We start from the raw sequence: 24,743 nt of genomic DNA, 5'->3' as shown, positions 1-24,743 counted from the left end.
CTTCCCATCTGTCCAATAGAGGCTTAACCCTAACACATCAACACCAGCAAATCAAATTATATACTATAGTAAATCACTTTTTTTCTCTTCCATAAGTCCAGCTTTAACACACACTTTTCATTTCAGCCACAGTCCAACATGTAATATTAGTTTTCTTCCACGTGGTTCTCCAGCTCTGCCTGACAGTCTGCACTCGGGGCAAACACAACCCTAGACCCTCACGTCATTTAGCAGCGACGGCCGCTTCACTGACTCGCACACATGTGGATGTTGTGAAAAAGCTCTTCATAAACTGCACGGTCAGCAGGTTTTAGCAGCGGGGGGTTAACCCGATGGCTTCCAAACGGCGTCGGGACGGAGGTGGTGACGCGGAGAGGAAGAGGAGGCAGAAGAGGAGCGAAGAGAGAGCGGAGCTGGGCTCAGTGCTCGAGGACGAGCAGGTGAGGGGGGCCGTGAAGGAGGCGTGGAGCCGGAAGAGCCGCTGCATTCTGGGTGAGGTGTAAACGAGTAAACAAGACTTCCAGTCCGGCTGTTGCTGCTGGGTCTGCACTCAGGACTGATTAATACATATTCAATCAGAACAAGGCTTGAAAAATAAATACATGATCACTAGTTCTTTTTGTCTTCCTTTCTAATAACAATACAAACACACACAGGCACACACACACGGGTTTGTAGGTCTAGTTAGGACACTCATCGACATAATACATTCCCTAACTAACAACAATCATCCAAACTTAATACCTAACCAATATCCCAAACTCAACCTGGTTCTAATCCCAAAACCTAGTCTCAACCCTCAACAGCCCTTTGAAAAAGTAAGGCCCTTTCCAAATATGTCCTCACTCTATAGAGTCTATGCTATAAGTCCAGGAACACACACACAGACAGATTTGTGCAGTTACCCGGACTTTGACTTCCATTCATCCTCCATTCCCCATAGATATAAGTTATTTCAGATATTTTGGAGGTCATTTAGAATCAGGGTTTCCGTTTAAATGTTTTTCCAGGTGAAAGCACTGACACGTTTCAAGTGTCTCGCTCAGTATGTCTTTGTCACAATTATTTTTCGAACTGATACTAAATCATCCGTATTGCCAAAAGCATGAATACTGACTCATATATCTTAGCAGATATATGTTGAACAGCTCAGTTGGCCACATTATTTTTGTAATTTTTTATACAGGGGATCTGGAGTTAGACTGCCACCCTTTCCCTCACTGTGTCATCAAGAACTTCCTCGGAAGCCAGACCTTTGTAGAAAACCTGCAGAGAGAACTGCTGGCACTCAACTTCCACGAGAAGTCAAATGATCTCTACAGATTCAAACAGGTATCCATCACAGATTTATGTATTCATTCCTGTGTCATTAACTGATGTGACAGTACCTTCACTTTGTTGTTGTTGTTTCCCTCCAGTCAGACGACTTAAAGAAGAGGACAGAGCCGCATATTGCCGGACTGAGGTGAGACTTGGCTTGTGCTCTTATTGTTGTGCTCTAAGTGTGGATACATAGACTGTATTTAAAGATGGAGGACAAGACTGCTCCCCTAAACTGAAGTCAAATGGTCTCTAATACTCCCTAGTGGCTGGCTGCAGTAAAGGTAATAAACCCTTCCTCCTCCATGTTGATGGTGGGACATGGGCCAACAAAAAAAGCCAAAGACATTTTTCTCAAAGATGATTTCTGTCATTGCAAGATGGCAGCGTTCATATCCAGGATATTTTGGCTGCATTTCTGGATAGTGAGAGGAATTGGAGATGGTCGTCCATTCTTATATAGAGTTTATAGATTCAGATGTTCTTTCAGGATGAGCTACAAGTGGAATCAAAGCTTGCTCTGTCAGAATGAACAGTATCTTTCAAGAACATTGCGCCTAACTTATTTTTATCTAAGGATGATAAACAGGCCAATGTTACACACTGATTGGGAGCATGTGTCTCAAGAGCCGGGATTGAACCACACAACAAACAATTAACAGCCAATCAATCTCAACTTCTCCTGGTCTACAGCTGATAGTGATTGATTACTTTGACTAGACACAGCAAACCTGACCATGATTTATAGCACATTTAATATCTTGTAAGTTCACAGTAGTTTTCTCTCTGACAGAATCACCCACCTCTCTGTAGAGCCTGGCCCTTTTTACAGCAGACATTTTAATGAACAGTGGCTGCATTTTTTGTGGCTGAGTCAGTTCTAGGACTGTATCTAATAGTACTTTACTATTAAGCCCAATTTGTTATTCAGTTATTAGAGACACTCTTCTTTATTAGGGAGACGTGTTCAATATAATGCAATTCAGTAAACAGATCTGCCATAAACTCATCTAATGGTGGTGTTTTCTTTCCATCCATCCATCCATCCGCTTATTCGATATCTGTTTTCAGAGGTCGCCGGCAAAGTAGGGTAATCCAGACATCCCTCTCCCCTACCACGCTTTCCAGCTCCAGGAGGGGCTATAGAGCCCCTCTGGAAATGTTTTTTTTTTTTAAAGTCCTTCATTCTAAGCCTTAAGTATTTTTTAATTCCATACACTGTGACATCCAATTGAAAGATGGGCTACAACAAGAACTCTTTTTGTGGCCGAGACGACCTTCTGTGCGAGCCTGTTTTACAAATTGCCTGTTGCTTTTAATATTGTTTTATTTTGTCGCTTGCTTTGTCATTGTTGTTTGTTTTCATAATTTTCTGTCTTCATTTTGTTACTTGTTTAATGATGAGCTGAAGACAATTTTTTACTAATGTGGATAATAGGTTCTTTTCTTTTTTAATAAACTGTAAATGTTACCCAAAGGGTAGTTAGAGATTCTGAGGTTTACCTATCAGCTCCACCAGGTGGAGCCAGAGTTGACCTTTGTCCCCTAATTGGTATATTTTCTTCATTGAGGGGTGATGATGATCCAAGTTAACATCAACACTGGGACTGTGCAGGAAAGATAAGGGAGAAGTGATTCAGCTGCAGTCACATCCTACTCAGTGAAAACCTGTATAGAGACTCTTTCTTCAGTGGGGTAACAGTGCTGACTCTGTCATTACAACAGTGTCAGTGAGATTTGAAACCCGCAAGAAAGAAATACACAACACCTTGTAGACTCAAACAGCAGATACAAATACGAAAAAACCTTAATTTGGATATTATGTGCAGTTTTTTCATCATGTATATGGTCAGCTGTGTTTGCTGTGCAGAGACTGTAATGTGTAATTCATTCTAAATACTTATTTTTTATCATATGGCACAACACCCAGTGAAGAAATGCAGCCCTGGAGCTTAAACGTCATAATGAAATGCACAATAACGGCCTCTGCTTGTCATCATCTATTATTTATGTCACAACAAAATGTCATGGTAGGCTGTCAGGCAGTAGACCAACCTGTCTGTGTGCTGAGCCTGAGTAAATGTCTCCTGTTATAGAATGTTAAAGGTTCAGCTTTACCGTCCCCAAAAGACATTTAACAGTATTTCACAGTGAATTGTAGTCCAGATTTTTCTGTGTGTTGGTTTTCAGATCAGCACTGTTTGGGCGTTTCCGCTCCTGGCTTGGTGAAGTGTTGGGGGTTGAACTGGAGCCCACAGTGGATATTTCCTGTGCCAGATATGAATACACAGGTGAGCCTGCTGCTCAAACACCAACAGGAAGGAATGATTTATATTTTAGACACTTTAGATGAATAAACTCATTCTGTCGTCTGTCTAGATGTTTTGTTGTGTCATGATGATGAGTTGGAGGGAAGGCGCGTCGCTTTCATTCTGTATCTTGTGCCGCCGTGGCAGAGCAGCGATGGGGGAACACTTGATCTTTACACAACAGATGGTGGGTAGCTGATGTGTGTGTGTGTGTGTGTGTGTGTGTGTGTGTGTGTGTGTGTGTGTGTGTGTGTGTGTGTGTGTGTGTGTGTGTGTGTGTGTGTGTGTGTGTGTGTGTGTGTGTGTGTGTGTGTGTGTGTGTGTGTGTGTGTGTGTGTGTGTGTTTCTTTCCTCGTGTTTAGACATCATAAGTCTCATACATTTTTCATCTTTGTCATCAGGTAATTTCCAGCCACAGAGTATAGTGAAGTCGCTCGTACCCTCATGGAACACGCTTGTCCTTTTCGAAGTTTCCCCGGTGTCATTTCACCAAGTAAGAAAAAGTGCTCTGGTGTTTGTATTCAGTTTCTCTGCAGGTCTTATACAGTCCCACTAAATACCCTTCTATATTGCTTTGTTATGTGGTTTAAGAAACACTTGTATCCCCACACATCCCTTACATTTCCTTTGGCTTAAGCAGGTCCAGGTCATGTTTAATGATTGATTAATTATATTATTAGGTTTAATTTAAAGATATAGATATCTATTTAATATTTAGTAGATAGTTTTAGGCCATCATACATTTTTCATTCATATCATTCCTAGCTCACCTTATATAACAATGAAATAGTATTAAAATTGTATCCTATATGAGGACAAATATCTTTTTTAAGTTAAACCCTGTACATTCCTGTTGCAACAGAAGAGCAATCTAGAGCTTGTGTTTTTGTTTTCCAGGTATCAGAAGTTTTGTCACAGGATAAGTGTCGTCTGTCTCTGAGCGGCTGGTTTCACGGACCGTCTGTGGAGCGTCCTCCTCGCCACATAGAGCCGCCCATCCCGAGGAGTCCACACCTACCACGAGATGTGAGTTTGTTCAAAATGTATATATACACAGTGTTATTTGACCATCTCCATTGCAACAGTAGTAGTAAAGTATATTGGGTAGAATCCATGAACTTCTTTCTTGCGAGAGTAAAATGAGATGATCAATACCACTCACATCTGTACATTAATTATTAAGCTGATGCCAGCAGTCACTTAGCTTTGCACAGTGGTTCTCAACCTTTTCGATGTAGGACCCACCAGTTAGATCAGGCCGCTGCACACAACCTTTTCTTCCTTTAAGAGGAAATTAGTCATAAGGAACATGAGGCATGATATTTCTTTATTTTTTCTCCTCCCCTGAGCTGCCACACAGCCTGTGGGCGGCAAGAACATCTTCTCTGATCCGATTCTGGACCTCCTGATTTACAAATTAAGTTCTTATTACAGCATATGGAAAAGAAAAATGCTTTGTCCACGAAGAGAAGAAAAATTGGATTTGAGGTCAAAACTGTCTCAAATATGTCCATTTATTTCGAATATATTATATTACTTTTTTCTACACAACCACTTGGCATTTAGGAAATTATCTTTAAAGCGCAACCATTAACATTATGTCATTTGTTTAATTTAAAAAGTGTAAAATTGACATAATGCCTTTCTACAGGGGTTATGATTTTGCTCACACCCCTCCTCCTCATTTAACGGATGTGAACGTAGCATTGATTCCATGTACCTCCTGCAAAGAAATCAAATAAGTGTAGATCCCAAAATGTCAGATGATTCCTTTGGCGTATGCTCTATATTCTTGTTTATGTGTTGATGACAGGAGACTCTGCTGCTGGAGTGGGTAAATCCCATTTACATCGACATTTCCTATCAAGAACAGATCCAGGAGGAATTTGAAGAGAGCTCTGAAATTCAGCTAAAAGACTTTTTCAAGGTCAGTCTCTTCCTCATTTTCTCTTGCTGGCGTGTGTCCACGAGCTCTTGTTGATTGCTGTTGTGTTTGTCTTCAGGAGGAGAAGTTCAGGGCGGTGGGTGAAGCACTGCGACTCTCTCAGATTCAGTGGAAGAGGAGAGGTCCGCCCAATAAGAGGTGGGATCATTTCTCTTGCTAACACTAGTCTGTGATGGATGGTGAATTTAAACGACGAATTACATGAACTTTATCTGTGCGTGCACTCAGATGCTATGAAGCTGCTAATCTGGACTCCGTGCCTCAGTGTGTGAGCGAGTGCTGGGAGCTGCTTCGTTCAGAGGCCTTCTTTCTGCTCCTCTCCAACTTCACTGGCCTTCGACTGCACTTCCTGTGTCCCGCTGATGATGACGATGATGAGAAGAAAGAGGAGGAGGGAGAGAAGAAGGGAGAGCAAGAGGAAGCAGGGGAGGGAGAAGCCACGTCATCGTCAACAGAGTCTCCATCAGCAAATGGAAACAGAGAGAAGGGTGTGTGTCAGATTGAGGTGTCGTCGACTGGTTTGTACAGCTGCGGTTGTGTTTTGACTTGGTTGTTCAATGTGTGTGTGTTTGTATGTGTGTGTATCCTCAGAGCTGAGCACACCTACATATTGTGGTGAACTGCGTCGATGGTCTCATGGCGCCTACACTTTGTTGCATGATGGAGAGGCAGCACGTGCAGAGTATGCTCTGGATCTTCTTTTACCTTTTGGCTGTGCAGGTGAGCGCACACACACATACACACACAGAAACACAACTTTCTGTCAATCAATTTTGTGACTGTTATTGTACGTTATGTTTCATAGACTGGCAGTCAGAGTTTGGAGGCTTCTCGTGTTATGTTGCTAATGAAGAGGATGAGGAGGTGAGTGCTGATCGCCGTGAGAAGTGCAGGTGACCCTTCACTTATCGTCACCATCATCATCATCATCATCATCATTGTTTTCATCTTCCTCACAGCTCCTGACAGTGTATCCAGAGGACAACTCCCTCGCCCTCGTCTACAGAGACAAAGAAACTCTCAAATTTGTCAAACACGTCAACAACAAAAGCTCTTGTGACGCTGCCGAGAGTTCAACCTGCAGAGCATTTTATGACTTTTCTTTTGTGTACTATGAATAAATATTCACATCAATCTTGTGTTTCTTTACATCTTTTTTTATTGTTTTGTACATGTGTATAGATATTACCCAGGCATAACTATGTTTTTCAGTGAAATAAGATTGCTCCCTTTTCTACCACATGTAAGATTTTAGTTGCATGGACTGTAGACATGATTGAATACCAGTTTTAAGTATGAAGACTGGGGTTGTAACTAATGATGGTTTAGCATTATTGATTAACCATTAATTCAAATATTTTTAAGAAAACATATATAATACCTACTTGACATGTTTGCCTCATAAATAAACAAAACATTCAATTGAACTGTCAAAATAGATAGCGATAAGATGTCAATCGACTAATTTGTCTCATTTCATTACCAGTAGATAAGACTTACGAGTAACATTATTCATCTTGGTTGATATCACTCAGCAGGTCTGTCGTTATCGTGTCACTATTACTCTGTATTATCTGGATCTATGAGAATTGGATCTGCAAATTTGTCACAATTAATCACTGATATAGAACATTAATTATGACAGACGCTCATGTTTGTACCAGGGTCCAGTCGAGTTTTATTACCTAAATTATGAGTTTGTATTCTTTGTTGGATGAGTTTCCTTTTATCAAATTCTTTAAAAAAAAAGTCTGTGTTCCAATAAATTAAAATAAATTCAACTAAAGTAGTACTACTCTGCTACATGAGTACTGCATGGATGGAACTGACAATTATTTTTATTATCAGTACCTTATTTTCTTTTTGAACTTTATTGTCCCTGTTGTTTTTCAGCTTTTGTTTTTGGTTGATGTCAGTTTATAAAACCAAAGTGAGTAGTGACTCACAGCAGGAACACGGGGGCTGTAGGTCAGCTACAAGAAAACTGAGAAAATTAGGAGACATAATAATAATACAATAATACAGTTTGTCCATTTCAACAGTCAGCCCGTCGCCTTTAAACACGTGATCGACCAGTAAACCCCCTTTATTGATCCTGTTTTTCAGTCGTGAAAAGTTGAAACGCCTGAAGGATAAGTGTGTGAGAAGCTTCGCCCTACATACGAACATGTTTTAAAAAAAACACAACAGACATTTCCTTCCCGTCATGACTTTTTCTCCGGGCGGAATGTAGACAATATCAACCAATCACAGCTCGGTTTTACCTCCGCCCAGCCAATGGGAGGCCAGAACGTCCTGAGCGTGTCAGTGGGAGGGATCTCTCAACAGGAAGCGTCGGCGAACAATATAAGCAAAAGTTTGAAGGTAAGTTTGAACCGACTTTAAAGGTGTTTTTCTGCACATTAAGTGGAAACAGCAGCCTCCGCGTCTGCTCCCGTGTCTCTAAGCTGCGGAGCGATCTCTTCCTCGGCCGGTTTGGACGAGGCTTTTACGTCAGTCGTGTCTGCTGTACGGGAGCTTCACCCACACGGAGCCTGCTCACACAAACACACAGCACCAGACTCCATTCACATTTTCAACCTTTTAACACAAACTCTTTCAGACGTGAGATTAATAGAAGCACACAACTGCTGACTCGTGTTGAAATGATCAATACACAATACTACTGTAAAGGTATTGATGAAAAACAAATCTTACTTAAGGCCGCATTAATCATATAACATGGGGCCAATAATTCATCCCCAACATACATACATACTTATATATATATTATACCTACATAATTGTATATATTATACCTAAATACATACTTACATATACATACATACTTTTTTTTTTTGTTATACATACACACACTTACATACATACACACATACATTTATTCATATACATAGTGTATAAACCAATAAGTACAATATAGGTAAAGAAAGTATTGATACATTTATTTATTTATTAGCAGAAAACAAGTTGGCAGACATGAGGAATCTTTATAATTTATGTCTTTGTAGTTTGGTTATAATAATAAAATAAATCTCTGGTAGCAGCTTCTTAAATGTTGATATTTCCCAGTTCTTGTTGCCTACAAATCATCTGAACATCAACAAGACTCACACTATATTATATATTTATTTTATGTAACAGTTAAAAATCAAGTTTGCCAGATTAAGTGTTAATGAAACGAACCACTGATACAGATGTACATTATTTCATTGATAGAGAAATACAACCTTACTTGCCTGATGTCTTCTGTCTGTTACTTGGTGTAGAGAAAAATTGGAGGTAATCTTATAACACACAACTTTCCAACTTGAATTGTTCTCTGAGAGTGCATTCCTCCACCATGCTGATTGGTCACTTTATCACCAAACTGCATTCACTTATTAAGATCGGAGCAATAAACCATGCACACAGAAAGTTTCTACAAACTATTTTAACTGTTCATACCTATTAGCACTCTACACATGCCTGATTTCTTTCTTCACTCCTGCTAAAGCCATTATGAGGCTGCAGTAGTCTGAATTAATCGAAGTTATTGAATATATCTTGTCTAGGTAGTGAGGAAACCTCTAAAAAATATATATTTTTGGGAGTAATACTGCTTCATTTGTCAAAAACTATTTTCCTAAAGTATCAAATTTGCTTCAATTGAAGTTTTGAATGCATTTTGTAAAGCCCATTATGTTGTTGTGTTCTTTATTTTTCCTGATGATTGATTTATAAATATACACATAATATAAGTTTGTTATTCTGCCTGATTTTTTTCACTGGAATGTGGGCATTTACTGACGTGACATCTCCTTCTTTCTCCAATTACAACAACAAACTTACACCTATATCATAGCAGCACATGAGGTTTCTGACGTATTGTAATTCCCAGAATAACTTTACATCCACCTGAAGCTTGATTCCCATGGTTATGACTCAGGACTTTTGTATGGCTGCAGAGTTGGATTTGTGTGGGTTGTTTGTTTGGTTTCAGGCAATTTGTGTTATATTTAAGATGTGAAATGTATATACAGTCAGATGAACTTAGACTGTGGCACATTTTCATAATAATACTAAATATCTTAATGGTTTTCCAAATTAATTAATTAAGATTTGAAAGAATATTGAAATAACGTAAAAATTGATTGACAGAAAACTAATCACACGTAGTTTTGATGAGAACCTAACAATTTAAGTTATTTCAGGAACAATATCGGTGATTTGTTTTTCTTGCTTTCATACATGAGAACTTCCTGTTTTTCTCTGATTGTATTTTGTTATGAACACAAACATTTTATAGACTAAATGATTCCTCACACGTTGATACTGACAATAATTGTTAACATTTAGTTTTTGATTCCTTTATTCTGCTTAGTTTGCATCTGGAGCTTTAGGACAAAACAGACAGGACCAAGATCATTTTACATCATCACAAAGTGGTTAAATTACAAACTTTTTGAACCATGTCCTTGTGTGAATTAATTATTTTCTTTTACCTTAACGTCAGACGAGCTCTCCAGGGAATACTAGAGTTGCCTTTTGGCAGCAAAAGCTAAATGATATGTTTTAAGCTCCTGATGATCACTTAATCCTCATATATCGGGTGAATTAATCTCACAGTATACTTCCAGAGGACCAGTAGATAGGATAGCATATAATTACATACTGGCTAAGTTGTGGAGATTCCTGTAGAGCCAGTCTCCAAGCATACTGTGTATTAGTGGAGTACGAGGACTTGTACATAATCCAGCTCAGGGGATGCTCTTTCCTCGCAGAGCGCCGTGCGTCCTGCATGGAGACGACACTAAGGGAGAGAGCTGGCGGGCGTCAGTGGTTCATCCAGAGCGCAGGAGTCAGGGGCTGGACTGGGGGAGGGGAGAGCTGAGATTAAACATGTTTTTATGTAATGAGGGTTTCAAAAGGAGGTTGGGGTAAAACAGGATAAGGTGGAGTGAGTTCACAACAGCCAGGAACCAGTGGGACAGACGTGGTTTTAACTCCAGGAATAAACAAACTGTCACTGGTCCAGTCAGTTGGACTCATCGGAGTGTATGTTCATTATTTTAATGGTGATGAAGTCACTGAAAATGGTCTCTTCTTCGTCAGATGAAAGAAAATGTATATTCAACAGTCCATTATGTCAAACCCAGGGAACAACTCAGTGCTACAGTTGTTCAACCGATGTTTTTTACTCCCCACGTGTTATTTTATTCTTGATTGTTGGATTCATGTTTTAGTTTATAACACGCAGATCACAATTGATGTCTCGATATAATGCATAATGGCCAAGGCACAGCACTTACATTTAATCAAGCTGCTCCAAATTTCACAAACTCATAGATATCAGTCCCTACACATGCCTGATTATTTTTCATCAAGATCCACTAATCATTCCCTGGGGAAATGGTGAAAACTGTAGAAAAAAAAGATAATAGAAAGCAGAAAATCTAAAAAAAATGACTGACTTTTTAGCTTGGAGAAGTGACCTGTGACATCACTGTGAGGGAACGTAGGTTAGTCCTGACATTCAATGAGGATGAAAAGCCTCCTAATTTCTCTGAGAAGACAATGAAACCTGAGGAGATGGTAACTTCTTGACCTTCACAGCTCCCAATGACAGGAAGCTGTTAGACAGGGTTTTTACTCATTTGAAGTTAAAGAAAACGCAGATACTGACATGTGGCGTAAGTGTGATATTATGAAAGGAGCAAACAAAGAGGTGATAATTAATTTTCTTCCAGGTAATTTTACAGCAACTTGACACAAACACTTCTTTGGCTTTACCTCATCACTATACTGTCAGTGTCTTTGCAGTTGTGTTGTCTCAGTCTGCAGCTCACACAGAGGATTCATTGACATTTCCTCACCAGTGAAATTAAGGCGTGATGTGTGTATCATTTTGTATTCAGAGTATGGCGGACAAGACTGTGGATCATGGGCCATGGACAGGATGTGCAGTTATGTTTCTGCAGTCGCTCTGTCCCAATGTGAACCTGCTCTCTCTCTACAAAGACCGACAGGGAAAGTTCCTCGTTTTCAAAGTCATCAAATTGACACTTATAGGTGAGCATGCCAGAAGAGTTTGTTATCACATTAATGTATTTTCTCTCATGTCTGTTACATTAATGAATATGTCCTGTTGTCAGATTCTGCAGGAGGTCTGGGTGGTTATGAGATACTGAAGGTCCATGACGCTGATCCCTTCCTGGGGGTGGAGGTGAAGTTTGTAGATGTGGCAGCATGTCAGCAGTTCTTGGACTGCTACAGCTCCGGAGCGGTGCGTCAGTCTCTCTCTCAACACGCCTGCCGGCTTTTTGCTCTGCCACAAGAGCTGATGTTGAAAACCCAGCTGAAGGCCAGCACGCACATCCTGGACCTCTACATGGACAAGCTGGAACTTTGTCTACAGCACATCCACCTTTCACAGGTATTCTTCTTGTTTCCTTCTCTTCTCTCAAGCCGGATGACGTTGTTTTCATATTCATATCAATAGAAAGTGACTCAGTGTTCAGAGCTGGTATTAACATCAGTCTTGAGGGATCAAATAACAAGTGGGCAGCTCTAAGTACAAGGGGAGGCTGCATTTGAGAGCTGATCAATCCGGTGCTCAAATGTGGCCGTGTTTGAGGGACGTTCCACTGACTTCCTCTTACCTGCTACATTGTTGTATGAACTAACAGTACTTTTACACTGCTTAGTGTTTGTGGCCACTGACACAATATCAACACCGAATACCACATATTGATTTGCTCTTTTTTTTTCAAATTGGTAAAGTCTTATTTCATTGTAGAGCTGCATTGATTAAATCAACCCTTCTGGCCCCAGTCTGTCCCTCACACCGACACACATTGACACTAACACACGCACACATTGATAATTGACCCGTCTAAATAGCCAGACTGTCCCGAAATGTCATCATTTGTTTTTAGCGACCATTAAATTATGTATTTATCTATTTGTATATAATGCGAGGAGCTGAGATCCGATTAGAAGTGGAGATTCAGTACCAGGTGTGAACTAACAAATTGAAGACTTTCTACTTTTGATAGGATGACTGGAGACAGATGTTAATACCAGGACTTTATTCAGTTCCCAGTGTCATTTGTAATTGTGGCTCCACATGTTGGAGAACTGCTTTCTCGAGGTGATAGGAGCAGGAACAACATCAACTAGCTATTGAACATAAGCAGTGACAGCGGTGAGGAAGTGTTGGAAGAGAAATACTATAAATAACAGAAGGATCAGTGGTCGTCCTTGAAAGATGACAACCTGCATAATTTGCGATTCATACAACCTTGCATTTAATAATAATTGACAGGTGAGTGTAGCTGACTAGACACAAGGATCATCTGTGGAAATATATGTTAAAGTGATAGATCACACAGGGCAAAGGACGTGAAGTCAACCTTCGCGGACAGCATCCACGAAGAAAACTATTGCAAAAAAACCTGCAAGATTAAACTTGTCCCAAAAAATGAATAATGGCAGCACAACAGGGAAGTGAAACTTGCTCAGCAGCATCACCGTTTTTCCAACACTTTTCTTAATTAATGTAGTCAGCTGCATTTGAAGGGGGATCGTATGGATTGGTGGATAAAGAAGGTGGAAAAACGTTTAAAAAAATGAAAAACATGTCTGTGGTAGAATTATTTTGTGTAATGTCCTAACATGTGTGGATTCATTGCATTGGCTGTGTTTTTTTGCGTCTTTTTCATTTTGCGTAAGCCCGAGCGCCTGCGCGATGAGGAGATTGAGGATCTGGAGCAGCAGCTGCAGAGTCAGGCCCTCGGTCCTTCCCCACAGTCCACCTTCATCACACAGGAAGAGCCTCCTGTCCCCAGCAACTGCTTCAAGTTTCAGAATAAAGTGGTTGGTGAGTCATGATGAGTGTTTTTTTCTGTTTAGTCAAGTATGTCCTTTACAGACTCCACTGTAGACTGTAGCTGAAAGAAGCCGCAGTGGAGACGGAAATAGCACCTACATCAAAGAGGCGTTTCAGTTAGAGATTCTTGATCCAGTTTAATAGAAACCCGTCGATGGGACCAGTCAAATGAGGAAAGTATGATGTTAACTTTAAAATCTCCATACTTGTTTTAGTATGATTTAGGTCATTTCTATAAATGTCATGCATATCACATTACACCAGTCATTTTCAAAGCATACCAAACTTTTTAAAGTGATTCTTCATCAGGCAGCCATTTGGTTCACTTACTTCAACAATGAGTTGCAGTGACGATATTACTTTTGTGAAGTATTTGTGCCGTATCTGAAATGAGGAACTTCTGTTCCCTAAATGCCTCCTTCAAGGCCTCTTACAGCTCTACCTGTCATGGTTTTAAGTTACCTATGGATTATGAGAACTGATTTCACAGTAGGTAAACCAAATCCTAAATAGAAAAAGATTGTTAATGCAGTTACTCATGTTGAGCAATTCAAATTACAATTTCAAGAGGGCCTCCCACCGTTCGGGGCTCGGGCCCTAATAATAAATATACATGAGGTCTCCTGCCCTCATTATGACTGGAGGTGCACCGCTGTGTCGAGCTAAATCAAACCTCAATCTAACGCTGAAAGTAAAAAATGTATTTGTGCTATGTAGTAGTTGTTCTCTTCCTTGTCTAAAGTATCACCAGTAAATATTAACATTGATTACAATTTCAATAGGGCCTCACTGTCTCACTGTCTGTTCAGTGCTAGGGCCCTAATAACTAAAACTAAAAATACCTACAACACATCCTGAAAGTATTAAATGTACAGACTTTCTAATGGAGTATGCTGGAAATAAAACTGTTAAACCGCAATGAAAACGACCTTATGTTAAATAATAACTACAATTTCTAGGACTGCAAAGCAGCACTGAGTTTTGGTAAGAATTTGAGCATGTTAAAGCCCTCAAGAAGCCAATTAATTTGCCTGAAAAAAAATAAAAATAATAATCCTTACAATTTCACTGTCTGTTCGATGCTCGGGCCCTAACAGCACAAAGTAATGTGTGTCTCCTCTGCATCCTTTTTCATACCCTTTGACCCTTTGAGGTGTCTTGATGACGACCGGGACAGGTATCGATAGGCCATAGAGTGGGCCACGGAATGAGTAGGCCCTCAAAACATCCATATAGGTTTCACCTGCCCTGCACAATAGAGACAGACAGAAACAGTTAGTGACCAGCTGGAGAACACAGTGGTAGAGAAAAAAAAATCCTGATGATGTCCTTTAAGGTTAAGGTGGACAACAATGCTGCTGTATGTTATTCTGGGAAATGTTTACTGTCGACACATTCACACAGTTTATGCAATCACACTTAAGTACAGTTTACATTAATGTCTTTTTCCTTCATCCTTTATCCCTTCGCCTGTCAGAGGACCGAATGCTGACGGCAGCAGATGTTCAGAGCTTTTCTAATGGAGTGGGCCGTCAGTGGAAACATGTAGGGAGGGCCCTGGGGAAGAGCTGCCGCGCTCTGAAGAGTCCGGCCATAGACAACCTGGCCTACGAGTACGAGCGAGAGGGGCTGTATGAGCAAGCCTATCAGTTGCTCAGCCGCTTCATCCAGGCGGAGGGGAGAGCGGCCAAGCTGAGCCGGCTGGTCAAAGCACTGGAGGACTGCAAACTCACCAGCCTGGCTGAAAATATTCTGGACGTTATGCCAAGAGAGTAACACACACCTGTGCCTTTGTTCCACACGTACGAGTCGTGAAAACTGAGGCTGACAGGTCCTCCCTACATGACGAGTGGTTGACTCTGTCCTGCCTGCTTTAATTTACAGTATGTTTGTTCTTGATTGACGTCTGTCATCCTCACGTTCAAAATCATTCCTGTGTGTGTGCATGTGTGTGTGTGGGGGGGGGGTTTGGACAGGTTGTGTGAACACAGGCTGACATCTCTGTGAGAATTGGGTGATTCATATCGTGATTTGATTTTCAATCATTAGTATTATTGAAAATTGTTTTCATCTAGATGAAATGATTTGTCATCACTGTTAAAAAAATAAGTTTAATGCACTGTTTTTACTTTTATCATGGAGCTCTCTTATCTTTGCTTTATATGTGGATTTACAGATGCAACCTGTCTGGTCATCTTGTTTCTGAACAACTGAAGGTTACCGATTTTTTTTTCTATAAAATGGGTGCATACAAATTAAATGGTTGTGAAAAAAAGTCTTCACGTTTGTGTTTGATGCATTACTGTAATTAAAATTGAAAAAATGATTTTGTCAAAATTCCCTCAGGTATAATTTGGAGTTAATCCTCCCTCCCTGCTTACCATCACTTGCTGTCACTCACACACGTGCACATGCTCATATGATTAAACTGCTGATTACTGATCGGAGAGTGTGTGTGTGTGTGTGCCTGTGTGTCGAGCTGCAGGAGCTTTGGGTCACAGAGGTGGAGATTGGAGCTGAGGTATGTGTGTGTGTGGGTGGGTGGGTTTTATCTCTCCGCCTGGTTGTCAAAGAGGAAATTTACTGATTGATGGAGTCTCCACTGGTTTCATTCAGAATCCACTGTAAAAATCCCAACCCCCCCTTTTTACTCCACTTGAGCATCCGTCCAGATGTGATGTGTGGATTAGAAGCTTTTATCACACACACACAAACACTTATTTCTGCTGTATGCTTTGACTCTACAACCCCCAGCGTAGACAGATACAGTTTTATAAGTTATGAAAAACACACACACAACTTGCTTTGCGTCTACTGTGAACTTCTACTACTGAGGAACCTGACATTCTGTCACTTTTGTAGGATTTATGCCCCACACTTATAGAAATATTAAGCAAATATTACACAAAAACTGACTGGTATAATCAAATAAGTCTAAACGGTTATATGGTTTAAAGTTGAAAATTATGTCGAATCAGTTGACAACACTGTGTAATGCTACTTTATCCTTTCTATCTCAATACCCTTAATTGAGAATTGCTCTTTTTACTCCCTCTGAAATGCAATATTATACTCACATGAAGTAGAATAAAACAGGCTAAATACCCAGGTGAAGTGAAAGTACCTCAAATTTATATAAGCTTTATTTACACATGTATAGTGTAGAATAAGTACAAAGGCCTATCTTTATTTCAGAATAAAATAACCTAAAACCTTATTAAGCACACATGTATTATATATTTAACAGCTTTTCTGTTAGCGCATCCATCTTTGTTTGACATACACAGATCAGATCAGAAAGCTGGCTTTTTGACACTCAATTTTAGTAACTCTTATAAAATCTTACAAAATCAATCAACATTATTTTTCCATAGTAATTTAATGTAGTACATGTAGGCTTGTACATTTACTAAATGTAGGCTGGTATAAAGGATAGTAAATGTTGAAAAGTAGCATAGTTAATGAAGTAAATGTTGGAAATTTACGCTAGTAAATGTAATAAATATTGTAAATATAGACTAGTCAATGCAGGCCAATTCATGAAGCAAATTTAGGCTAGTAAATGTAAATGTTGAAAATTAGTTAAATAATGTAAATACAGGCTATTGAATGTAGTAAATGTTGTAAACATATTAAAAGTTCTAAGGCCAGTATATGTAAGCCTGTAAATGTTGTAAATGTCATAAACGTAATTGTTATAAATGTTATGATTGTGGTAAATGTAGTCACGTAAGCCAGTAAATGTTGTACATAAATGTTTAAAATAGCATAAATGTTGTAAATGTAGTTGTGTACTATATGCAGCACTAGTTGTTGACATGATTGAACAGACTTGAAGTGAGGAGTGTGCAGCAGCAGCAGCGGCAGCAGCAGAGAGGAAGGACAGAACAGACAGAACAGACAGAACAGAACAGACAGAACAGACAGAACAGACCGAACAGACAGAACAGACAGAACAGACCGAACAGACAGAACAGACAGAACAGACAGAACAGACAGAACAGACAGGAAGGACAGAGCAGACAGAACAGACAGAACAGACAGAACAGACAGAACAGACAGAACAGACAGAACAGACAGAACATCACTTCCACATGAAGTCTGTTTAATGTGAATAATCTTTCACAGGCCGTGATTAAACCTCGGCCCTCTGACGTCACACAGATTGTCTGCGGTAGGTGAGTCTCGCGCGGACAGCCGTGCAGCCTGCTCGTGCTCTCGCGCCCCTCCTGCCTTCCTTCGTGAACACATGCGATGAAACCGCTCGCGCTCCCTGTCATCATCATCACCATCACCACCATCATCTTCATCATCTTCATCATCTTCATCAGCGCCACCCTGTAGAGAGATAGAGAGAGAAATAGAGAGAGAGAAGAGAGAGGGAGAGAAATAGATAAAGAGAGAGAGAGAGAGAGAGAGAGAGAGAGAGAGAGAGAGAGAGAGAGAGAGAGAGAGAGAGAGCGAGAGAGAGAGAGAGAGAGAGAGAGAGAGAGAGAGACCCCCTCCCCACCTAACAACAACCCCAGCCCCGCAGGCTCGAGCACAACGACCCCACCCCCCAACCCCCTCAGAGCGAGGGACGGCGCTATACACACTCTCGGAGTCACGGAGGAAGGAGCGTCTGCGGATCCCGGCTCTTCTGCCCTACACCCGGGCCTCATGCTGTAGCGGACCGCGCGGAGGACACATCAGACAGAGAGTCGGTGAGGGACCCGAGCGACGACGGGATTGTTCATTCTTCTGGAAACATGGGATGTACACTGAGCGCCGAGGAGCGCGCCGCTCTTGACCGGAGCAAGGCCATCGAGAGGAACCTGAAGGAGGACGGACAGACGGCCGCCAAGGACGTCAAGCTGCTGCTGCTCGGTAAGAGGAGAGCCTCCCGGGCCGAGCCGAGCCGAGCCGGGCCGCGGGGCTGCGGCTCGGCTCGGCTCGGTGTGCTGGTGGTGGCTGGGACTGCATGGGGCGGAGGTGCTCTCCGTGGTTCTGATTTCACTGCTCTCTCTCTGCCCTCCGTTTCTCCACAGGCGGCGGGGAGTCCGGTAAAAGCACCATCGTCAAACAGATGAAGTGAGTGATTGTGATTTTGATTCTATTTCACCGTTTTTATTTCTGTTATATTTTCGCCTCTCTGCGATAGAGGCAGAGTGAAAGGCCCGAGATTGCGCCTCCCCTGTCTGCGCTCAGGCAGGTTGAGCCGCCATGTTTCGAGAGGCCGTCGCCCCGGAGGAGAAGAGCCGGTGGCTCGAGCTCCTCCCGCGGAACCACAGTGACGCTGGGGCCTTGGCCGCGTCCCGCAGGGCGCTGTTCACTGCCCTGGGTGCTGAAATGTAGTTAACGAGGGTTTTAGTTGACTACAGGGAGCGAGCGACTGGGGATATGTGGGTGTTGTTCCTCTCTCTCTCTCTCTCTCTCTCTCTCTCTCTCTCTCTCTCCCTCTCCCTCTCTCTCTCCCTCTCTCTGTATGTGTGTATGTGTGTGTGTGTGTGTATTACAGTGAGGTCACTACAGCTCCATTAGTGAATACCTCTGCTTTTAATCTTAATGGCTTTAAGTGCCCGATATCGCCGGGAGTACTTTGCCTATAAAGCGGATTTACGCAGAAATATGGCTCCTAAACCCGCATCTAAACCTTCCCCTTTCTAAGCCAAATCACCCTTTGATGTTTTTTTTTTTTTAAATCATTGTCGTTGTTTTCTCTAAACCTCTTAGTTAAGTTTCTCGATGTTTCATTCGCGGTCCATTGGATATTTTGTCCCGTCTCAGCCTGCGGTGTGTGTCTGTGCCTCCTGCTTAGCTCAGCCCGGCCTGCAATGCACTGACTGCGCCCTGCCTCCTCCTCCTCCTCCTCCTCCGCCTCCTCCTTTTCTTCCTCCATGCCCTGCTTCTTCCTCTTCCCTTCACCTCATTACCCTCACCGTGTCTCTGGTTTGTCCATAAGTCACTGCTCCTTCCCGGAGTCAAGACACTGGAGCTGAAGGGTGTTTACTAACATTCTGCGTGGTTTGTTTTAGCATTAGAAATCCAGAGATGGATGGGTACGTGCTGTAGGCCATACAGCTCAGGTATTGAAGGGGATATTTATTAGGCTATGCTCTGCTGTGATTTTTCTGCTCATCACCACCATCTTCATCACATGCTGGTCCAGGGTTTCTTTTATGTAGTCCGGGCCTGGCTGTGGTCGTAAAAATTTCACGAGTTTCTAGGAGAACCTAGAAAGCCACAAAGGCAACTTTGTAACACATTGTAATATAAATTGTCAAGATGAAGGTAGAGATTCACATCCGTAAAATGTGCGTTAGATTAAGAGCTAGCTTCATTGAAGAGAGATGTACTTTTGAGGAGGCTCATCACTTGCAGCTGTAGAAATGTCAGTGGTTTCTATTTTTACACGTTTCAGACTCTGTGATTGGTCAGTTTAAGATTTCATCAAATGCACAGGCTGCTGAGCTGAAATGATTCGTCCATTCAATTAAAAATTGATCTACAACTACTCCGATCATCCATTAATCATTTGTTTAAGCAGTGGTGGAATAGAAATCCACCAGTTCTGACTTGATTCAATTTGCACATTTACTGGTAGTTCCTCTTGGAGGTTTTGGATTGTCATTCGGTTGAAATGAGCAGATTATGAAACTATAGCGTTTTTAACTACTTCTGAAAACGTTTTAAACCAAACATCAAATGGAGAAAACATAATGTAGATTTATTTATAATGAGTATATTTGTTATTAGCAGTATTAACTGTGTGTTAATATAAAGCTCTTTCTCTGGCATATGAAGCGTATTCACAAATTCCAGATTATTTACATTTTACAATCTTAGAAATCTACCTTCTCATTCAGATGTTCCCTCAGGTAAATGTTTAGCAGAGGCGACAAACAACCAAAAAGCTGAATAATCATTTGGCATGAAGGAATAATAGATTTAACATTTTGTTTTTAGCATAAATGCCCCAAATCAGCCTGGTTCTGCTTCTAAAATTTGTTTTTTTGTCATATATGAGAGTAAAATAAATATCTATGAGTTTTGGATTTTACTTGCAAAGTTAAAACAGGCATTTTCACTATTTTCTGATAATTCATGGACAAATAAATTAATAAGCACATTCATCAATATTAAAATACTTGATAGTTGCAGCCCGTGGTCATTTAATGGCTTTTGCAATGTGAAACTATATCTCTACTCCTTTTCCCTTTAGATTAATATTTATTTTACTTTTTATGATGATGGTGGAGGTGTTGTTTGATTCACGCCAGGTGGTGGACCTCCTCTATAAAACATCATTGTCATAATGTCCTCTGATGAAAAATTAAAGGTTAAAACCATCATCCCTCATTTATTTCCCATCAATCACTCGTCACAAAGGAGGCAAAGAGAAACAACGGGGATCTTAGATGTTAAGATTCAGGAAGTATGTGACTGATATTTTGTGGATTCAGTACACGTGAGGTCAGGGTGGATAATTAATTTCAACTAGAGTTTAACCATGTGGAACTAAATGTAACAGTAGAGTCTGGTGTAGTGAGATTGATCAGTGCTCTGATTGATTCCACTCCTTTGTCCATCATAAATTATAAATGACTTGAAGTATCACATTGCTGTCCAAGTAGTGATCACAGACCAAGAATATTATACATTTCTGTCCCATCACAAACTGAAAAATGCACACACACACACACACACATATACAAACACACACAGCTCAGTAATCTGCCTCTACATTTGGAGCTTTTAGTTTGAAAAGTCAATTGTTTAGGTCCGGCAGGAACATATGGACGTGTATGACTTTTTCTGTTTAGTCCGAGCTTGTGTCTAATATCTGTGTGTCCCTGCAGGATTATCCATGAAGATGGCTTTTCTGGGGATGATGTGAAGCAGTATAAGCCTGTGGTCTACAGCAACACCATCCAGAGCTTGGCAGCCATCCTCCGAGCCATGGACTCACTGGCCATCGAGTTTGGAGACAAGGATAGAAAAGTAAGTCTTACACCTTGACCCCCCTGTCCCCCCTCCAGTGGAAACGTTCATCTGTGGACAGACTAGAAAGTGAGATTTTATTTATCCAAACTTAAAAGGGTTGAAATGTGAATCTTCAAACAGAAGATTTCAGCAAAGAATAGAAGATGTTTTTTTTGATACCGTCCATTAAAATCACAATATCTGTGTGGGTTAAGATGTTTACTTGATGTATCTAGTCACATGGACTAGATACAAAAAAGTATCATTATGTATTCTGATGTATACAATAAAAAGAAGCCACAATAGCATTACAACAGATGAATTAGTATAAATTTACAGATACAATCGTGTTCCTCTTCCCCTGATCTTCTGAAATGTGTTTGTCCAGGCCGATGCCAAGCTGGTGTGTGATGTGGTCACTCGTATGGAGGACACAGAGCCGTACTCTGCAGAGCTTCTCACAGCAATGACGCGTGTCTGGACCGACGCTGGCACTCAGGAGTGCTTCAGCCGTGCCCGTGAATACCAGCTGAACGACTCTGCTCAATAGTGAGTAACCCTAAAAGGATTCCTGTTTTTGCAAAGAGCAAACAAATGAAAAAGAACAGTTTTCTGGTTCCGCAGTCTTGTTGATCTGGCTCTCTGTTGTCACCAGCTACCTTGACAGTCTAGATCGGATCGGGGCACCAGACTATCAGCCCACAGAGCAGGACATCCTGAGAACCCGAGTGAAGACCACTGGTATCGTTGAAACCCACTTCACCTTCAAAAACCTCCATTTCAGGTAACGAACACAGAGTCGTTGTAGCGTCACAGCTTTAGTTTTTGAATGGCATTTAGCCCATTCATTAGGTTCACTCGATATCCGCTCTGTATCCACACTGACTTATTTTTCTTTCAGGCTTTTTGACGTGGGAGGTCAGAGGTCAGAGAGGAAGAAGTGGATCCACTGCTTTGAAGATGTGACAGCCATTATCTTCTGTGTCGCTATGAGTGGATACGACCAGGTGCTCCATGAAGACGAGACTACTGTAAGTGCGACGCCGACTTCCTCTGGTGCAAGGATCCTAGTGTTTCTCTCTCTACACAAGTTATTAATGTATAACAAATTATTAAAATTAGAGGGCTTCACAATCTGTACCACACCCTCAATCCTCCTTAGAAAGTAAGTAAGTAATGAATGAAGAACGACATCTTACTGTGAAAGAAAGGTAGAGAAACAAGACCAAAAGCAACACAGGAGGGATTCTTCTCTCAGGACACTACTTCTACTAAACAGGAACATTTTGAAATTTAAAATTGTATTCCTTTATCTAGGATCTATGCAACAACTCAAAAATGATTAGATTAACAATATCAGTACAACTAAACACTGAAATAAACATACAACATGTATAAGACACATTCAAAGTCAACAGCTAATTTTTATGTTGTGTTGGGTTAGGTTTTTGATTTGTGGTTATTATTTTCTCTCAAAGAAATTGAAATTGATTTATAAAAAAATAATTTGTTGGAAAGAAAGAAAGGGTTGGCAGATAAACCATTTAACATCATCACCAGTGACATTTAGCAGTCAGTCAAACTGAATTTTGTTCTTCTCTCCTCACTGTTACATTTATTCCTCCTGCAGAACCGCATGCACGAGTCGCTCATGCTCTTCGACTCCATCTGTAACAACAAGTTCTTCATCGACACCTCCATCATCCTCTTCCTCAACAAGAAGGATCTGTTTGCTGAGAAGATCAAGAAGTCCCCACTGACGATCTGTTTTCCAGAATACACAGGTGAGTGATTCCCGTTGTTGATGTTCACTCTGAATCGGAGCACAGTGACAAACACGAATCCTTCATGCTCTCTGGTCTCTTCTCTCCCCCTCTTCTCTCCAGGTGCTAATACTTACGACGATGCTACTGCATATATTCAGGTTCAGTTTGAGAGTAAGAACCGCTCTCCCAATAAGGAGATCTACTGTCACCTGACCTGTGCCACAGACACAGGTAACATCCAGGTAGTGTTTGATGCCGTCACTGACATCATTATTGCAAACAACCTGAGAGGGTGTGGCTTATACTGAGGCCTGGCCAAGCACAGAGGTTGTCATGGAGAGTATGAGGTGTTAATAATGATAATTTTGATGATACTTAAACACATAAAATATGTAATTCTACACGTCCGAATGGACCCAAAGAGCTGCCGTCAGACACCACACTGGATTTATTGCCATGATTTCTCCCCTTTTGTCTCTTTTTTGATTTCCGTACACAACCCCAGTTCTTCTGTCATATCAAAATGTGTTTTTTGAGCTGAATGTTTCATGTTTTGTTGATGAACGTGTCAACAACCGGAACGACACAAGAGTCGCAGCTCCAGAGGCCAGAAAATACATCACGAGGAACGGGCACTGTCATTTTTTAAGCACAATGTGGAATATTGTCTCATTCTTTATGTGATGTTTTTTTTTTTTTTTTTATGTACAAGTCTCGAGGCATTGACATCTGCACCAGTGAATACAACCTCTGGTGCTCCATTTGAAGAGCTGCTGTGTGTATGTGTGTGTGTGTGTGTGTGTGTGTGTGTGTGTGTGTGTGTGTGTGTGTGTGTGTGTGTGTGTGTGTGTGTGTGTGAAGGTGGAGATAATGGTTGTGATGTTGGGGAGGTGCTGTACTCGTGGCTGAGGGTTGTGGCTGGAAAGAAGGAGGCTATTTTAACTTACAGGCTGGACAAAGCTCGCCGCTCCTTCGGCCCCACGCATGAATGAGCAGCCTGCAGGTCTTCTCTCTTCACTCAAAACATAATGAAAGAGACGATTCTTCGGTTCGGAGTGGCTGCCTATTTCCATTGGCCGCCTATAGAATGTGGACTCGCCTATCAGCCAATGAAATTGAATAAAGTAATAAAAAAATATTGCTGCCAACCATCTGAGAACGACAGGGGATTGGTATCACAGCTCACACTATCGACCCTTATTATTTAAGATTTTAAGAAAAGATTTTTATCATCGAATGATTTATGTAATTAACCCTCATGCCCGACATGCCTCCTCCTACCTCCTGATATCCCGTGCCACATATTTATTTCCTGTCATGAAAAACTGGGGCACTACGATTACCTGTCTAGGTTCAGAGGGTAGAAAGCAGCTCTCCAACGACATCTTGTTCTCTATGTGGTGCTTTACCCCTTCGATGTGAATCTGTGTAGAAATAGAAGACTGCACAAGGAGAACAATATTATTTAAGGCAGCCTGTCTTGGGAGTTGGGATTTTTTTTAAACTCTTTTCTCCCCTGATCAGTAAACAGGGAACCACTATCCCGTCTGTCACATTTCTCTTCTCACAGAGGA

At 41.2% G+C, this 24,743-nt stretch overlaps 3 protein-coding genes across 3 annotated transcripts; all 3 read left to right on the top strand.

The window, feature by feature from the left end:
* Positions 1-227: 227 nt before the first annotated feature.
* Positions 228-6,708, top strand: ogfod1 (2-oxoglutarate and iron-dependent oxygenase domain containing 1). Its single transcript, XM_061068341.1, has 13 exons — positions 228-492; positions 1,187-1,332; positions 1,419-1,465; positions 3,511-3,611; positions 3,700-3,816; positions 4,031-4,122; positions 4,527-4,655; positions 5,443-5,556; positions 5,633-5,712; positions 5,803-6,062; positions 6,166-6,294; positions 6,380-6,438; positions 6,534-6,708. Exons 1-13 carry the CDS (start codon positions 333-335, stop codon positions 6,693-6,695), a joined length of 1,596 nt encoding a protein of 531 aa, XP_060924324.1. The 5' UTR covers positions 228-332; the 3' UTR covers positions 6,696-6,708.
* A 1,174-nt stretch (positions 6,709-7,882) lies between these two features.
* On the top strand, positions 7,883-15,883 carry tradd (tnfrsf1a-associated via death domain). Its single transcript, XM_061067883.1, has 5 exons — positions 7,883-7,938; positions 11,469-11,622; positions 11,706-11,986; positions 13,285-13,432; positions 14,919-15,883. The coding sequence occupies exons 2-5, from the start codon at positions 11,472-11,474 to the stop codon at positions 15,215-15,217; spliced, it is 879 nt and encodes a 292-aa protein (XP_060923866.1). The 5' UTR covers positions 7,883-7,938; positions 11,469-11,471; the 3' UTR covers positions 15,218-15,883.
* Positions 15,884-18,189: 2,306 nt separating this feature from the next.
* gnao1b (guanine nucleotide binding protein (G protein), alpha activating activity polypeptide O, b) lies at positions 18,190-23,477 on the top strand. Its single transcript, XM_061068060.1, has 8 exons — positions 18,190-18,307; positions 18,469-18,511; positions 21,280-21,421; positions 21,792-21,952; positions 22,059-22,187; positions 22,305-22,434; positions 23,034-23,187; positions 23,290-23,477. The coding sequence occupies exons 1-8, from the start codon at positions 18,190-18,192 to the stop codon at positions 23,475-23,477; spliced, it is 1,065 nt and encodes a 354-aa protein (XP_060924043.1).
* Positions 23,478-24,743: the final 1,266 nt, after the last annotated feature.

This window comes from Limanda limanda, chromosome 3 (genome assembly GCF_963576545.1).
Source record: "Limanda limanda chromosome 3, fLimLim1.1, whole genome shotgun sequence".
NCBI classification, from domain to species: Eukaryota; Metazoa; Chordata; class Actinopteri; order Pleuronectiformes; family Pleuronectidae; genus Limanda; species Limanda limanda.
The sequence above is the reverse complement of the archived record's forward strand: the minus strand, read 5'-3'. Positions and strand labels throughout refer to the sequence as shown.

Coding starts and splice junctions, on each gene's coding strand:
- ogfod1 (XM_061068341.1), top strand. CDS start 333: ATGGCTTCCAAACGGCGTCGGGACGGAGGTGGTGACGCGGAGAGGAAG. Junction 5,557..5,632: donor AGCTAAAAGACTTTTTCAAG/GTCAGTCTCTTC, acceptor GTTTGTCTTCAG/GAGGAGAAGTTCAGGGCGGT. Junction 6,063..6,165: donor AAATGGAAACAGAGAGAAGG/GTGTGTGTCAGA, acceptor GTGTATCCTCAG/AGCTGAGCACACCTACATAT.
- tradd (XM_061067883.1), top strand. CDS start 11,472: ATGGCGGACAAGACTGTGGATCATGGGCCATGGACAGGATGTGCAGTT. Junction 11,987..13,284: donor AGCACATCCACCTTTCACAG/GTATTCTTCTTG, acceptor ATTTTGCGTAAG/CCCGAGCGCCTGCGCGATGA. Junction 13,433..14,918: donor GTTTCAGAATAAAGTGGTTG/GTGAGTCATGAT, acceptor TTCGCCTGTCAG/AGGACCGAATGCTGACGGCA.
- gnao1b (XM_061068060.1), top strand. CDS start 18,190: ATGGGATGTACACTGAGCGCCGAGGAGCGCGCCGCTCTTGACCGGAGC. Junction 18,512..21,279: donor ACCATCGTCAAACAGATGAA/GTGAGTGATTGT, acceptor GTGTCCCTGCAG/GATTATCCATGAAGATGGCT. Junction 21,953..22,058: donor CTGAACGACTCTGCTCAATA/GTGAGTAACCCT, acceptor TGTTGTCACCAG/CTACCTTGACAGTCTAGATC.